The sequence below is a fragment of the Chinchilla lanigera genome, unplaced genomic scaffold (assembly GCF_000276665.1).
Source record: "Chinchilla lanigera isolate Chin_1 unplaced genomic scaffold, ChiLan1.0 scaffold00077, whole genome shotgun sequence".
In the NCBI taxonomy this organism is placed as follows: domain Eukaryota; kingdom Metazoa; phylum Chordata; class Mammalia; order Rodentia; family Chinchillidae; genus Chinchilla; species Chinchilla lanigera.
The window spans coordinates 5612027-5629792 of NW_004955478.1; the positions used below are offsets into that span (position 1 = coordinate 5612027).

Below are 17766 nucleotides of genomic sequence, written 5' to 3' on the forward strand. Positions count from 1 at the left end.
CGATGGGGGGGCTGTCTGTGAACCAACCTATATAAAAACTATTGTTTTGTAGGTGTTTTAGGTGAAAATGCTTGACAATGGGGGTAAGCAGATGGGGATCGGGTTACTCAGATAATTATTCACACTCTCCACTCCATGAAATAATGATATTCCAAATATCTGGGTGTCTTAATCAAATAACATAACTAAAAGTGAGCTCCTGTGATGAGTGATGCTGAAATGGCCGAGGCAATAAATTCAACAAATTTATTTTTCCACCTCTACTATGTTCCCTGGAACACACAGATACAAGTGTGCAACTCATTTCTGAAGATGACTTCAGCATGGCTTTACATCCCAGGCATCTGTTTTCCAGAAAGCAAAAGAACTGTGTTCTGTTGGAAGAAAAGAACATATACATTCTAAGAGATACAATAATTTCTCAAAGGTGTTAAATATAACAAACTTAATTATATGAATGAAACCACTCAGTGTGTAGTTTAAGTGATGAGAGACAGCATAGGGGCTGTGATAAAGCACTTCTCTCCAAGAGAGAAAAGAGGTTTTATTAACTCTAACAATCAAGATTTAAGAAAAAAAAGTTATCAGCTCTTTATCCATTCTTGAGTACACTAACTCCTGCAACTGCCTGAAGACCATCAGGGAAAAGAACCTAAAGATATATGAACAAAGCTCTGAGTTTTTAAAAATTACCCTCTTCTAGTATTTTCCTACTGATTTGTACAAACCTACTGTACTTTGTCAAGTTTGGTATTTAACATCTCACCAGGGTTCTGATACCTTTTAGACAATGACAATTTATTCAGTGCACCTCTAGGTCTTTACAGATGTGATGCTATTATGTTATTGGTTGTATTATATTATTTGTTATTGGTTGAGCATTTATTCCACATCATGCATAATGGTTCTAATAATTAAACCCATCCTAGGAATGGGTATTACTAATCAATTATCATTTCTTTTTCTTTCTCTAGCAGGTCAGTTCTCAGATATATCTCTTCTTAGCTCCATCCGCATTCATCTGTCCTCTCTCTGCTGCCAACAGAGTGCTGTCATCACTCTTGGAAAGTTTTTAAACCTAGAGCCAACAATAGCTTCAGCTGTCGGCTAGCTCTTCCTTCCTAGCAACAAAGGTACGTACAGCCTAACCCCTCAAATGTTAGCGTTAAGTTCCAAGTGGTAGCTGCTATATCTCCTTTTATCTCACACAAACTTAATATTGTCTTCCTTAAAATATTTTGCAGTATTAAATACTTTGCTCTAAAGAATAAATTTCAAATGAGGCATTGATGAAGGAAGAAAAAAAGGTTAAGAGACCTGCAAACCAATCACTGCCACGAGAAATTCTTTATAATTTGGGATGAGTTATTGAATATTTGATTCAGTATTATTATTCAAGTTTAACCTGGAATTATATAAGGTGGTATAGTTCACCTTGACATTCATTGAGTGGAACCACAACCCTGAATTTTAAAGAGAAAAAATAGGAGAGGAAAATGTTAGTGCAAGCTAGCCTTGCTTTAGCTGATTGTTGCTCCTGATCACCCCTCTGTTTAAAACTTCATTGGACAAGCAGATATGGCTTATAATGGCCACTATACAACACAAATGCTGGTTGTGGTGAGGAGCAGGTGGAAGTCCTGCCTGGACATTCCAGGGTCCACTTACCCTTGAAACATTTGGGGATTTCAATCGTGCCGTCTATGCACTGGGCCTCTTCCGTGTAGCTACACTTCTTCTCCTTATTTTTGCAGAAGAAAGATACTTTGTCACCATGTAGCATTCCATTCTTAAATCTTTCCTGGAGCTTTACTCTCTCTCCTTGGTATAGCACAGTGGCTTTTCTAACAGATAATTTACAAGATGCTGAAAAAGAGAGTACCTGTGGTCAAGACTTAGGAGCCCAGTGAATCTTTCTTAAATAGAATATAACGAGGTTTTCTGGTGGTTTTTTGGTTTTTTTTTGGTACCAGGAATCAAATTCATGACCTTGCGCTTGCCAGGCAGGTGGTAGGCCACTGAGCTATAGACCCAGCCTAGCAGGGCTATGTTTTAGTTTGTTTTGTTTTTGGTTTTTGGTACTGGGGATTGAACGCAGGATATGTGCATGTTACCACGTTTTGCTGAAAATAAGGCCTAACCAGAAAATAAGCTCTAGCATGATTTTTCAGAATGCTCATAATATAAGCCCTATCCCCTCTATATAATATATAATATATATAATGTATAATATATATAATATAGCCCCAGCTAAAAAACTGTCAGCCAGATGGATGCGTTAGTGGCAACATACAACAAAAATATCAAATTATGAAATAATAATATTAATATACAGTTAAGATAAATAATATTATTGACATTAATACTTAAAATAAGTGATAAAATAAGGGGACCTTTGGGCGAGAGATAAACACTAATAAACTCAAGACATTACCAAATGACCAATTGAAGTATGGACACAATACATGAATAATGTATGCAATATATAATGAACAGAGGTCATTTTGCCTGGTAGGAATCTTCATAATTCAATACAACATGTGTTATAATGGACGTACTTAATGCACTCATGTGACATAAAGAAATAAAGTTTTCTGAATTTTGGTCCTCGCAATTTTTCATTGCCCAGTGTAGCCTATCATTCCTAACTGTCATCATTTTTGTGGCCAGGCCTGTCTTATAATTCTTAAATTAACACTTGATGGAATGGACACTGTGAAGCCTAGCCTACAAGAGGTCATGACATGGGTGAAGAATTCATGCGACAAAATCACGGTCAGCTGTGTTGCCAATGCACTACAAGCTGGCTACACGGACAAGAAGCATTCGTTTAAGGACGGCTCTATGGCTGGACATGGGAGATTGGGGCCAATGGTTCTGCAGGAAATGGAGTCCCAAGAAATTTAGGTGAAATCTGGGGTTTAGAGAATCATGACAATGTTCCAGAAAAAAGATAACGTAACTATATTTGAATACATATAGAGTTTTATGCATGAAAAAAATGAATAAATGTAGATTGTTACACATGGATAAATGTAGATTGCTGTACATCAAAAGTGAACCATTCCTTGAAAATAAACCCTATTGCATCTTTTGGAGCAAAAATTGATAAAAGACCCGGTCTTATTTGGGGTAGGTAAGCACATTACCCCTGAGTTATTCCCAGTCTTTCTATTATTTTGAGACAGAATTTAGCTAAGTTGCCCAGGCTGGCCTTGAACTTGCACTCCTTCTGGCTCAGCCCTCCCCCAAGTACCTGGGATTGCACATGTACGCCACCATGCCCCACTTTAGAATATAACTTCTGAAGCAGTAGATGAGTACACCGGAAAGAAACTGATCAAGACAAAAGGATTCTGAAAATACACACAGTGAGTCATGTCAATGTGATTGCTAATAGCTGTTCGCTGTCACCAGAACTATTACTTATTCTGAAGTGGCCTTTTCTTCCCCTGCAGCAACCGCACAGGTCAGAGCAGAAGCATCACATTCTGGGCATCAGTGAAAATGAAATTTCTTTGTGTAAGCTTTTGCGTGAATCCACCAGTTCATTTATTGAGCTGGTGCATCCATTTCCCGGCCACTGTGACTGCGGGTCTATGACCTTTCTCTGAAAAAATACTGCTTTCACACATAAGAGAACCACCTCTCCCAGCAGGTTATGCCAACCACCCGCCCCTACCTTCAGGGCCAGAGCCCACAGGCAACGGAGCAGCCCACAGCTAGTGACAGACTGCTAAGGGGATACAAAGAGCGATCACCTTGTCTCTTGCTGGGATCAACTCTTGGAAAGAATTCATGCTCCAGAACTCCTAGTGGGGGGTCAAAGTGAAGCTTTATGGTTGCTGAGACCATATCCTTGTTCAAAACATAGCAGCCTTAAGTATCACCTGGAAATTGGGTTGAAATGCAAGTTCCCACGTGCCAACCCAGATCAGCAGAATCAAAAACTCTGAGGGTGGAGCCCAGAAGTCCATGTTTAAAGAAGCCCTCTAGGGGATTCAGGTGCACAGGGAAGTTTGGGCACCCGTGTCCAACCCTATCCCTCTTGTCACATTCTGAGGCAATGAATTGACTGCACTTGAATGCTTGCCCCCCACCTGCTTTCCAGAAGGTCCCAGCCTGAGGCACTAGTCGGTCATCCTTGTGCCTGATTTGCCCCCATTTTTAAAAACTGTCTAGCCCACAGAAACTTGAGCAGAGAGACAGTGATGCATTGCTGTTCCTTGCATAAGCATGGCACTGACTGGATAAGGACAGACACCTGACTCAGAAGGACCCAGCATCTCGGGGCAAAGATGCCAGCTACTAGCAAATCCTTTACTTGAGTAGTCCTGGTATGGAGCCAAACCAATACCAAATAAGAAGAGAGACACAGGTATGGGAAAGCCATTGATATATGGAAAGAGTAGCAACAGTTCCTGACTTTTGATCTCAATCTTCAGGAGTAGGAGTTGCATCTCCTTTCCTCATCTACATATGTCCTTTTGATAAACAAGCCCCCACTTCCTTGAGCTAGCTTGAATGAGTGGTTGGCTTTTACTACAAGAACCTTAACTAGACAGATCAGAAATATATACTCATGAGCAAAGACTTAAAGGCAAATATAGGAAGCCTCAAGGATTGTGTACCATGTTATTAAAGCTTAGAAAGGACCTGTTTATTTCTCACCACAACTTTTTTTTTTTTTTTTTCTGGTACCAGGAATCGAACTCACAACCTTGCGCTTGCCAGGCAAGCACTTTGCCACTGAGCTAAATTCCCAGCCCCAGGACCTGTTTATTTCTTACGGCTGACTCTTAAGCAAGCTTCCTAAACACAAGGCTTCCCCATGTACACCTGAGGTCTAAAGTCTTCCATGTGCCAATAGCTATGCAGTAAACTAAGCAACCAGTAGAAAATGACTAAAATGAGAAAATGCTGAGCAGAGGTGTTACACTAGATAAATTCAGAAACCTTGTAAGAGGATAGCTGGGATAATTGTACTGCTGATGTCTACTGGTTTATTGAAAGGAACAGTTAATGCTTAAATCTTTTTTTGTCTTTTTGAGACAGGATCTCACTATGCAATTCAGGCTAGTCTTGAACTCACTTTGTAGCCCAGGCTGGCCTGGAACTTGCAACAACCCTCCTGCCTCAGCCTCCTGAGTGCTGGGATTACAGAATTGTGCCACCATGCCCAGCTAATGCTTAAATTTTTTTGACCAATTTGGCATGTTTATTTGGCACCAACAACCATTGGTAAATTCCTACCATCTAATTTAGCGAAGCTCTGTATCATTTCTAATTTTTTATTATTATTTTATTCTCTTTAATTGTGTAATCAATCTTGCATTCTTACGTCTGGTAATCTGAGCAACTTCGTTGAAGATAACAATATGTAATATAACAACCATTGTTACTTTCCTATCATCTTGTTTTGAAATTCTGTATCGTTTTTGTTGTGTTTGTGTTGTTTCGTTGTTGTCTTTGTTGTTGTTATTTTGTTGTGTTTTTTTTCCTTTAAAATAAAAAAGAAACCTGGTAAGATCTCACCCCAATTTCCATACCTTTGCAACTTGACTGGGCAGACCAGTTTCCCAGTTTGGTGCATTCAACTTCTTCCGGGCCGTCCAGGGCATAGGTGTCATGGCAACCGTATGTGGCTTTATCCTTGTAGAAAAGAACAGGCTTTGCAGGATAGTTCACAAATCCATTTTCTGGTCTTGATGGGAACGGGCATTTTACTTCTAAAATGTTTACAAAATAAGACATTAGTAATAAGTATTATCGGGTCAACACTATCCTGGGTGTTTCAGTGACTAGAATGCAATTTCTAGTATTTTATGCTGAATTATGTCCTCATCCTCTTATATTTATAGGACACAGGCTTTTAAAAGAGAAACAATGACAGTCTGAAAGTAAATAATGATATTCTACTAAATTCTCTGGGTTTTCACACCTAAGTAGAACTTATTTGTTGCAAATTTATTTATTATTTATTGCAAATTTCCACATAGTTTAAGATGTTGGGTTTGAAAGAAGGGAAATCTTGTTTTTTCAATCAAGAAATCTTGAAATTGAAATGCAGACTGTGCCCCTCCATGCACATTTAATGTACAAGTTTTGGTTTTGAAATGTTAAGCGAATATTAACTTATTATTATCTTCAGGTTATGTATGAAGGCAGCATGAAATATGAGAAAAACAGTGACCGAAGTGCAAGAAAACAAGTGACCTGTAGCGCTAGTGACCTCAGGGCAAGCACCTAAGGCTAGAGCTAGGAGCACAGTGTTCTTGGAAAGTAGTTTGAGGTAGCTAAGATTACAGACTCCAGAGGCTGAAGGCTGAGCTCCGTATTGGCTCTGCCACGCAGTGAATTCAAAAGTACTTTAATACTTTAATTACAAATATAGTGGATGGAGGCAAGTGTCTTTCTATAGAGGTTAGCCAGCTAATAAATGTAGAAGGAAGGAAAGTAACCATTTTGCAACCACCAATGACATAATTGATAGAGCCAAGGATCATCAACGAATTCTGAAATGACTGCTAGAGATTGGATATTCACATGCGCCCATAGTCTTAACATACCACCCACAGATTGTTTATCAGTTCCAAAGAAAAAGGGCGACTTCACCAAAAGGTGACCTGGTACATCCCACTTGACTCAGGGTTCCGTAAACATGAACAGTGACAGGCCATCTGATATTATGTGCTTCCTGAAGTGAGAGAGGTACTCTTGATGGGCACATTTAACTTGAGTCTCATCATGGCAAGAACCCAGACAAATTCAGATTGTGGAACATTCTGCAAGCAAACAGCCTGTGCTCTTCAAAAATGTCAATGGGAGGCAACAAAAGAGGCGGTGAATCATTCTTACAGAGGACTAAAAAAACATAACAACTAAATTGAAGGTGTGAGTCTTAATCAGATCTTGCTAAAACAAAACACCCATGCAAAGAATCCTTCTGGATCCGTTCGTAAACTCTGAGTCTGAAGCAAATTTGGCATTTTTGTTGAGAGCTTCCATTTTAGTATTATTCATGTTCTTATTGTTAACAATTCAAAATATGCTAAATGGCATGGGAAGAGTAACAGTATAGAATGTCCTTGTTTCTTGTATATTCATGCTGGCATGTTTATGGGTAACTGATCTAGACAATTCATTGTCAGATGATCCAGGGAAAATGAAGGATTTGCCTATGGAGAGAGAGGTAATGTCACACACTGTTAACACTGCCTATTCAGAGGAAATGTTGAAATAAGGGAAAAAAGAACCTCCGACTTGGGAGCTGGGAGAATTAACAGAGATGACACAATATAGCAGGAAGGCCTAGCCATCACGGTGCTAGTTATTGTTGTTACCAGTAATTCCCCGATTCTAAAATTCACTTATGTTTTGAGTCATACCCATAATATCTACTGCTAGAGAAGTGAACAGCCTTTAGAGTAACTCCTTGCATCCATGATAAATTCTATAATTGGTATATTTGTTGTATAGCTGGCAAATTCAAAGATAGTGATGAAAGATCAAGTTAAAGGGGGAAGAATTTTCATACTTTTTTAAAAAAGAAAGTCAAATATTTCTGCAATTTTTAAAGGTATGTAAAGAGTGCATACACATAACAATTGGACTACAGCGCAGTTTTTATTTCATCTCCTAATCCGGGCTTCACTTCACCAGCCTCACAGAATAGTCAGCTCTGTATGGATGTCTCTGTCCTTCCGGGCCTCTCTGACTTGCTGCTACATGGCATGCCTGTCCCTCATTCTCCACTCCTCCCCCGAGCCCCGTTGCAAGGGTCACTGCCTCTGGGAAGCTTTCCCAGGCAGCTCCAAATAGTAAATCGTGAGATATTTAATTAGCTTTGAGTCAGAAGCAGATTTAATTCAGCTGATATCCCCCTTCCCTGGCACACTGCCTGGCATATGCTAGATCCTCAAATGGGTAATTTGAAATACTACAAGATAGTTAAAATTTTCTAGCATTTTTCCCAAATGGAATCCTACACTCCCATGATTATTTTGCGTCTCATTCACTTACCCCTGCACTCAGGTAATTCAGTCCAGTTCCCTTGGGCTGTGCAGGTAGCGGTGTCATTTCCAAACATCGCGTGATGAGGCAAGCATCCAAAGACTGCTGTATCCCGGTAGAGGGAGTTGTTTCCAGCTGATGGCTTATATACTTTGAGCGTCGCAAATTTAGGTACCGGTGGTGGAGGGCAGGTTATGGCTGGGAAAAGAAAGAACTATCATTTCTACTACAACAAATGAGGTTTTAAAAGATACTCTATCCAGAAAGAAAAAAAGAAAATATCTGAAAAATGAACTTCAGAAAATTGCAAAATCTGACCCACCAATAGGGTAAAAACAGTTAGTTATAGATGCCAAATAAGAAAATGTGATGCACAGATTAGATGTTCTAGCCAATTAAAAAAACTAAAAAGAAAGAAAAAATGAAGTCTTGCCACTGCAAATTTGCCTTTTACAACACAGTGGTTAGGTTTCCATAACATCTGTGTTCTAAACGCTACCTTGGAAGGTGTTTCTGGAGGCAGACTTTGAGAAGGACACTGCTGAAGGACCATCCTAAAATAATGACTCGGGACAGCACTTGATACCAAGTTATCTGTGACCCCTGAGTTCCATTGCTAATTCAGTTTGTTTGTTCAGTCTGTTAAAAATCTCCTGCTTTTGAACTCTGTAGGTATGGGGCTTATATGTGTAGCTTCAATCACCCAGAGACGTAGGAGTGGCCCATCACCTGGCCATGACCAATATGGAGAGTCAACAATTACAGGGAAAGTGATACTAATATAAAGGATAGGGGCTGGGGATTTAGCTCAGCGGCAAAAGCGCCTGCCTGGCAAGCGCAAGGTCATGAGTTCGGTTCCCGGTACCAGAGAAAAACCAAAAAAAAAAAAAAAAAAAAAAAAAAAAACAACAAAAGGATGGTGCAGTCCAAACTGGGACAGAACTTGAATTCTCTTGATCCTTGCTTCTCAAAGTGTGATCCGTGGCCCGCCAGCTAAGTGTTGCCACCAAGACCTGTTACAAATGCAGAAACTCAGACCCCACCCTAGATGCATGACTCAGAATCTACACTTTAACAGGATGCCTAGGTGATCCATATATATATATACATATTAATGCATGGGAAGTGCTTATTCTGATTAGATTGAAGATAAGGGAGCTTTTCTATTTAAAACAAAAAAGAAAAGTTGAATTTACCTAATTGCTACAAAGATGCTTAGAGGGGAAACTATAGGAACCAGGGTGATTCCTTCTGCTGAGTGCAAAATTCAATGAATCCTTTAAAAACTTTTTTTGTCAGTTAGTTTCTGTTCAGTTGGGATTTATTTGGAACTGCATTACCACTTGCTTTTTCTAGGACAGAGCTCCCTGAAAATCTAAAGAAACATAGCTATTGTTCTGATGCTCACGTATTCTGGTCAAAATTGGACTTACGTAAAACACAAGGCAGAAAATAGGAAAACACCCTCCCTCTAGAAGCAAAGGCCAGAGCTTCTCTTGGCTGTTCGGATGAGCATGATCAGCACAAGCCAGCAGGAACTTTTGGAGGATTATCAGTAAGCTCCTAAATGTAAGGTGATTAGATAGACTTTTAACTTATTGTCAATTTTTGTTTTTGTTTGTTGTTGATTGGTTGGTCGGTTGGCTTGTTGATCTTTTATGTAGTATTATTTGACTCACTCCCTTGGGTCAGAGGTGTCATCTCTGACCTTATAACCTCAGTACTGAGAGCAGAATCTAGCATATCCTAGATTCTCAATTCATACTTATTAAAGAAGTGAGTGAGTGAGTGAGTGAGTGAGTGAATGAATGAATGAATGAATATCCAAAGTGTAAGGAAGAAGTTTGACCTCACTGCTTGCAGCTCTCCTAGTCAAATGGTGGCAGTCTCTGAGAGACCAATGCCACACAAACCCAAGCCTTTGCCAAAACATCGTAGGAGCTTTGGAGTTAACAAGCCCAACAATGACGGGCTCCACCAGGTGGAAGATACAAAATGCATTCATGAGCAAAACGTTTCCCTCTGTCTTTCCAATGTCGGTTGCTCCATCCTCCACAGCAGGACGATATCAGGATGAACATTCCTCATAACTGTGGTCACCCCCTTCCTTGAGTCAGGACTGAGGGGTTTCTGGGATGTGGGGCTGTCAGTGCTGACACTAGAAAAGTTCTAGATGAACCAATTAGCCATCCTATCCATAAAAGGGACCAACAGACTCACGAGCACAGACAGGAAGCTCTGGGCTCCATTTTCCTTCCTCAGTGCACGCAGCTGAATTAGTTCCATTCAGATAATACCTGCAAAGGGAAAATTGAATCTGTCAAGCTGTAAAATCAACTGTTGTTGGCTGTGCAAATGTGCTGGGGATTGCAGCCATGGGCTTGTGCACGCTAAGCGTGAGCTCTTCTACGGATCTCAGCCCTCACCCCTATGGCCTCAAACTCCTGAGCTCAGGCATCCTCCCACCTCAGCTTCCCCAGTAGCAGGGTTCCACCACACCCAGAAATACTATTGACTACTTTCACATCTTACAGTGCTGCTTTTCTGAGAATCTTAACCCTCATCTTAGGGCCAAGAGAGTGTCCCAGCCAATGCTGTGGGTTTCCACTGGAGCTTAACGTAGCTGGTGGGTGTAGCAGGTGTAGCCCTAAATCCCTCCTTTCCAAGCAGTTAGCCAAGTTAGCTGTATCTTACATACAGCAAAGGAGCATCTGTCTTTCAGAGTGACCAAAGTGAATCAAACTGAATTATCTCTACTGTTCATTACCTTAGAGCCTACTGACACAAATGCATAAAAAACAATGAAGTTTATCTCCAGTGAAAATGTAACACACACACACACACACACACACACACACACACACACATACACACAAGAAAATGTAACATTATGTCATTGAAACCAATTTTTTAAAGGTCGTTTGTCATCAGATCCATCAATACACTGATGTTTCTGAAGAAAGAAGTGTTTTTCTCTTTGACATATAGTATTTCTTGGTCTCCAATCCCAAACAAGAATCCTTAATAAGGTTGTGTCCCAGTGTACAGCTAATGTGCTATGACAATGCTGCATTGGTCCTTTTTCCTTAGACAGATGAGATGTATGACTAACCATAAAAGCGCTCTTCCTGGGCATGTTGGATTGCGTTAAGCAAGGATCAAGAGAACTACACTGTACAGCATCAAGTTCGAACTTCTCTATAGCATTCTGGAGCCCTCCAGGTTGGTTAACCAATGAGCCTCATAATTAAAATACAAGCCTGAGTCCTAATGTATTTAACCTTAGCTCAACATATCACCCAGAGCTTATAAAGACTTATAATTCAGTTTCTCTCATGTTCAATGTACTGCTCAGATAAGTAAATAATCAGGATGAGAAAAATTAGATGAAATGCAGATTTCATATCATGTTACTTGTTATATTCTCCACTTCTTACCCCACCTTCAACACCATTGCAGAGTACATGAAAAGAGGGACCAAAATTGATTTGTGTTTAGCAAGACAAATGTAAGACTAGCCATAAAATATGGACAAGTCTTGATGTTTAGCTTAATGGCACAAAAATATACAGTCTTTCAGCTCCTTAGTATCATGAAATTCTTACCCAGGATTACAAGTAAAACTGATTGTGTTGGGATATTCTTACCCAGGTTTACAAGTAAAACTGATTGTGTTGGGATATTCAAAAGTTGTATAGCGTACAGCTCCATTGTCTAAGATCCCAGCAAAAGGACACACTCTGGCTGTGATTCAAAGAAAAAAAAAGGTAAGTTTCTATTTGTAGAATTTTCCACTAAAATAAAAGTATATAAACTCATCTCCATCTTTTGACCCAATAAGCCTACCAGAAATTATTCTAAGAAAGGACTTTAAAATAAGATAAACGATACATATAGATACGCTCCAATGTGTTCATTATGCTGGTACTGCTAACAACAGAATTTAGTCTGAATGTTCCCTCTCAGGGGACTGCATTTTAATCAGTTAACAATTGAACTACCATACTGTCTAAAGACAGTAATTTTTATGACATGTTGCTGAAAATAGAAAAATACAAAATTGTGCATACTTAATGCAATAATGCAAAAATATACACAGGGAAAATAACTTGAAAATAACATTTTTCATATTTCAGAAGTATTGATGATTTAGGGGCTGGGGATTTAGCTCAGCGGCACAGCGCCTGCCCAGCAAAAGCAAGGTCATTAATTCAGTTCCCGGTACCAGAAAACAAACAAACAAACAAAAAGTTAGAAGTATTGATAATTGAAAGCAAAATTTCCCATAATGATGGTTTTGTGATGTTTTAATTAAAAATTATACTTAGGGGCTTGGATTGGGACTCGGCTTGGGACTCAGTGGTAGAGAATATGCTTAGTGTGTGTGAGGCCCTAAATTTAATCTCCAGCATTAAATAATACTTTAGATTTTATTTTTTATAAAGAAAAAACATATATAACATATATAATGAACATATATAACTATGACAATGGTCATGTGTATGTGGTCAAAGTAATTAGAATTCAAATAGCTCCATACAGCTATTTTACTGCTTACCTTCTACATATAAATGCCATAAATAAAATAGTAGATTGCTTAACATTTGAATTTGAAAACTTAGGCCAGCAGGTTCTCAGGAATAAATAAAATCAACCATTTACAATGAAACAATAGTGAGATAAATAATTTATATTATTAAATTTATATCTATATTTTTGGTAAATATTTAATATGTGCATAATTTAGACGAAATTTATATTCACTTTATTCTGTGACTATTAATTCTACTTTCATTTGGAAGCAAAGTCTGAAGATACGATAATTCCCCAAGTTTTGTTTGTTCAACCGTTTCTTTAGTATCAGTTTTATATTTCAGAGCTTCTCTATTTGTCTTTTAACTTCTACATTATTTTTAAAATTTATTTAACTTTAACTTCTATATTACTTTCCTCTCCTTTGATTAGTCCAGATCTCATTTTTCAGCCTCTCTTAGCTTGGCTTTCTCTTCTTTAAATAGACCTATTGCTTTGCTCTCTTCCCCCACGGAGAACCTTCCACGACCCGTTGTCTCTCGGTAGTCCTCCGCTGCGCAGCTCCTGCCAGCGCTCTGCACTCTCTGAGCAGGACGGGGCACTATATCCCCTCAAAATGCTCAGAACCCGCCTGAGGGGAGAGGCTATGAGTGAAGGCACTGACTTACGTGTACATTTCAGCGTATTGATGGGCCATATTCCTGTGAGAGGACAGGTAAACCTTCTCATCCCTCCCCGGGACACATAGCCTGCCTTGCAGTAGTACACGATTTGCTCCCCAGGCTCATAGTATGTCTTCAATGGAGTAACCGTGGAAAATGGTACATCATCTGGCTTGGGACAAGCTGAAATGGAGCACAAAGCAGATAGTTAAGAAATCTCTATTCACAATTTTAAATCCAGTTGGCCCATAAATAAAAAATATTTATCGCCACCAGTAATAAGTATAACAAATCAAAATCCACATCAAATACTTCATATGCAATATCTCATCTAATGCCCTCAACAACCTTTTGAAGTAGGTCCTATTATCCCCATATTACAGATCAATACATTGAGGCTTAAAGAGGCTAAATATCTTTATGGAAGAGCTTAAGGCATGACAATATTAAAAAATGTATATCAACTTCATCTGTCCAGTATCTAGCCTGAATTTAAAGTTATCACTATTGATTTCTGACATACACTAGGGGGTCGGCTATATTAATTGTTTTTCAAAAGCAAAAATTAGGGCTGGGGAGATAGCTCAGTGGCACAGCGCCTATCTGGCAAGCAAAAGGTCCTGAGTTCAATTCCCAGTACCAAAAATAAAAAAAAAAATGAAAAGCAAAAATTACTTACTCCGTCCTGCAATAGCAGCATGGCAGAGAAAACTTGAGAGCAAGATGAGAGCTGGAGAAATCATCGTGGCTGATTCACTCAGGCACCTCCAGGGTGGGTTTCCTCTGCTAAAGAAGAGGGTGGCAAGTATAAGTGCGCTTAAACATTAAACCACTTTCTGAGTGACTTTTATCTCTGTAAACAGAAGATAAAGTGTCATGATTTGAAAGGAACTTTGAGATGTACATTCTTTAATCATTTACTCCACTTCTGCTAGTCCATTGTGAAATCTTTGGTAGGTGGTTTCTTCTTTTCATTTTCTTTGGTAGATGACATTTTTCTTAATTGCACCAAACCATTCATCACTGCATCCCCCGGAAGCCTGATAATTGCCGGATCAGCTGACTTCTCACGCTCCATCTTTTGCTGTGTGTATGCTGTATTTGAAGCTCCTGTCTCACCCACATCCTTGATATATAAACTCAGGACAATCACTTATTCTCTGTGCCTCCTTTTCTATAGCTTCAAATGGTGCTCCAATTTCAAAATATATAATTCCAAAGAGCATCTTTAAGAAGGTACCACCTTATTGCCCTAAGCATTATTGGACACCTTTGCTCACAAATTATTCCCATTTTCCTTCCATCCTCACTTAGTAACTGGGTCCTCCTGGTAGCTCTAGTCGTGACCTCAGAGATGTCCTTGAATCCTCAGCATTCCCTCCTGTCAAACGAACACAAACTCTTGATCATCCATTCGTACTATATCTTAGATCTGTCTACACAGATTGCTAGGTCTGTTTTAGGAGCTGGAAACTTGATATGGGACTCAAAGAAGAAAAGAAATTGAGTTGGAAGAGAAAGAAGGGGCCAACAGTAAGAATGTTGCTCGGGAAGACCCTGAGGGGGACATTCAGGGTGCACAGTTGTCTGTCTAATGGATCACTTCCCCCTAAGAGACTAAATTTACAAATGGCCAACCCACACAGGAAAATAGCCAAGCCACAAAATCCAAATCTCGGGGCTGGGGATTTAGCTCAGGGGCACAGCGCCCGCCCGGCAAGCGCAGGGTCATGAGTTTGATCCCCGGTACCAGAAAAACAAACAAACAAACAAACAAACAAAAAAACAAAATCCAAATCTCAGTAACAACCAGTCTAGAAAGCCAAACCACAACCTCTGCAGCAATTGGTCCAACTACAGAAAGCCAAATATGTTCCTAGCCAATCACAAAGGATGTCCCACATTTATAACTCCATCTTCATCTTTCCCATACCAACTACCAGTCAGAGCATACTCAAGTCCTTTTTTTTGCCATTATAATATTTTCTGTGTTTTATTATGAGTCCCTGCCAAACACAGGAGTTGTGGGCTGACTGCTTTGCTACAGCAGGCCCTGAATAAATAACTTCTGCTTGTTCTTATTTGGGTGGTCTTGTTTATATCCACAGGTCTTAAAGTTCCTTGAGACAGCACTTGAGAAATGCTCATGGCAGGCAGTGATCCTTGAACCATACTTCTAGTGAATACTATGTTCGATGGTAAGAAGGAAAGTCTACCGAGCCAAGATAAAAGAGCAGTTGTCCTTCTTTGGTCCTTCTAACAAGGAAGATTCTTATTGGCTGGGTAACTCCAAGGTTCCGCTTTATTGTGAAGGCTTTTCTTCACGGGTGGAGAAGAGGGAAAACCAATGAAGTCAAGAGAGACCGAGTTGTTCCACATGATGATGATCTAAAGTCAATGGAAGAAGAGGTTAGGGCTCAGGAAAAAAAAATTGGAAAGAAAAGATTGAAATGGAAAAGAGAGTATTTCTTTCAGAAGCTATAGACTGAGAATCAACGTTAAGACCTGTGATGATAGGAAGGTTATTTGATGATGTTTGCTAATGGCTGTAATCCCTTGCATGAGGGAACTTTATGGAAGGGAAAATGTTCTATGTCTTATTTGAAGTTTTACTTGAGTACGTGCAATCGTCAAAGCTCATCAAACTAAACATTTAAGACCTAAACATTAACTTAATTATATCTCAATTGAAACACAATGCATATTCATTCCTTCCACAGTGATAGCAATAAGTAGATGAACAAATATATGGAGAGATAAGGAAGTTTGCCCCTATAATAGACTGTTATTTAATGAAGACAGGATAATGGAATTATTAATTGGAAAGTTTTAAAGCATCATAGAAATATTTAATTCTAGCAAGAAATTTCAATAGATGGTAAAACTAGAGGGTACACATAGAATGAGAAGTGAGGTGCCCCTATAGCCTTAAAAGTGTCTCTATATAAAAGAATATTTATTGCAAAGTGGAAGAAGAGAAAATTTACCTGAGAAGAACCTGGCAGACACGGTCTGAATCAAGTAATCAAAATTAATACTATCATTAATGGGACACAGACATTGTGTACCCTCCCATAGGATGCAATGGAAAAAACACAGTACAATTTGGCAATATTCCTATTAAAGACATAATAATCTGAGTCGTATTTTTTTAAAAAAATAGTACAAACCCAAGGTGAAGGACACTGTGAAAAATGATTGCACTGTAATCTTCCAAAAGGCAAAGACCAGCCGGGCTTGATGGCGCATGCCTGTAATCACAGCACTCTGGAGGCTGAGGCAGGAGGATCATTGCGAGTTCAAGGCCAGCCTGGGCTACACAGTGAACTCAAGGTCAGCCTGAACTGCATAGGGAGACCCTGTCACAAAAAAAAAAAAAAAAAAAAAAAAAAGGCAAAGACCATGAAGGGCAAAGAAAAGTCTGGGGGAATTTAAGGAGACATAATAAGTGGTGCATAATGAGATCCTTTTCCTACAAGGATCTAAGGGGGCATTTGGTAAAATTTGAATGGGGATTTTTGGGTTGAGTGTAACTATTGTATCTTTTAAGGGAAAGAAACTGCTCAAAAAGAAGGAACAGCTGGTATGTGGGAAAAGAGAAAAAAAGGAAGGGGAAAAGCGATATGTATATATATACACAACATAGCTAAGATAATTGTACAACTAATTTCTATTAGTTCATTGAAAGGAACCGTTAGTGTCTATATTGTTTGATCAATTTTGCATGCCTGTACCTGGTAATTTGAGCAACTACTTTGAAGATAACAATATGCAATATAATAACCATTGTTAATTTCCTACCATCTTGTTTTGGAATTCTGTATCATTTTTATTGAGTTTTTTTTTTTTTGTCTCTGTTTTGTCTCTTTAAAGTAAAAAAAAAAATTTACAAACAGTATATGGAAATGAGCATAAAGATGCATGCCTGTAATCCCAGCACTCTGGAAGCTTACAAATTCAAGCCCAACCTTGAATTTAGAAAGACCCTGGCACAAAATTTAAAAAATAAAAATAAAAAATGATTTGGGGAATATAGTTCAATGTAAGGGCCCTGACTCTTCAATCCTCAGTACTATTTTTTTAAAAAATGGACACTTTTTGTTTTATTCCTGCAACTTTTCTATGTTTGAAATTAAAATTAGTTTAAAATGGAACTAAAAAAGAAAAAGGAATATGTACTTTTTACGGTTTACTTGAGATTACTTTCAATGGGATACTGCTTGGGGCTTGGCAGGGGGTTGTCTTGGTGCTGGAGATGGAGCTTAGGACCTTGTGCATCCTAAGCAGGTGCTCTATCACTGAGCTGCACCCTGTTCCCAAGAAACTATTTTTAAACTGCACCTCAAAATTTATTTGCATCACCTCCTAAAAAATCAGTGCATAAGTGGGTAAAATTTTCTGAATTTTAAGTTTTTTCTCCACTGCTCGTTTCTCTGTCAACTTTGACATCTGGCTTCTATTCGCCAGCTACTCAACTTTGGAAGATGATGCAAAAATAACAGGTACAGCAAAGTGAAGAAATAACTCAATCAAACTTAGTCTAACAGGAAATCACATG

The 17766-nt window shown here is 39.0% G+C and overlaps 1 protein-coding gene across 1 annotated transcript; it reads right to left on the bottom strand.

Moving 5' to 3' along the window:
* Positions 1–231: 231 nt before the first annotated feature.
* On the bottom strand, positions 232–14035 carry Apoh (apolipoprotein H (beta-2-glycoprotein I)). The gene is made up of 8 exons (XM_005402147.2): positions 13888–14035; positions 13215–13391; positions 11661–11757; positions 10234–10310; positions 8023–8211; positions 5550–5729; positions 1669–1866; positions 232–374 (listed from the first exon to the last, which is right to left on the bottom strand). Exons 1-8 carry the CDS (start codon positions 13949–13951, stop codon positions 319–321), a joined length of 1038 nt encoding a protein of 345 aa, XP_005402204.1. The 5' UTR covers positions 13952–14035; the 3' UTR covers positions 232–318.
* Positions 14036–17766: the final 3731 nt, after the last annotated feature.

Bases quoted from the DNA above. Each gene is read 5' to 3' on its own strand.
- Apoh (XM_005402147.2), bottom strand. From the start codon at position 13,951: ATGATTTCTCCAGCTCTCATCTTGCTCTCAAGTTTTCTCTGCCATGCT. The intron at 5,730-8,022 runs GTAAGTGAATGA...TAAACATTTTAG, and splicing joins TGAATTACCTGAGTGCAGGG to AAGTAAAATGCCCGTTCCCA. The intron at 375-1,668 runs GTAAGTGGACCC...TTCTTCCAACAG, and splicing joins AATCCCCAAATGTTTCAAGG to AACACAGTTCTTTTGCTTTC.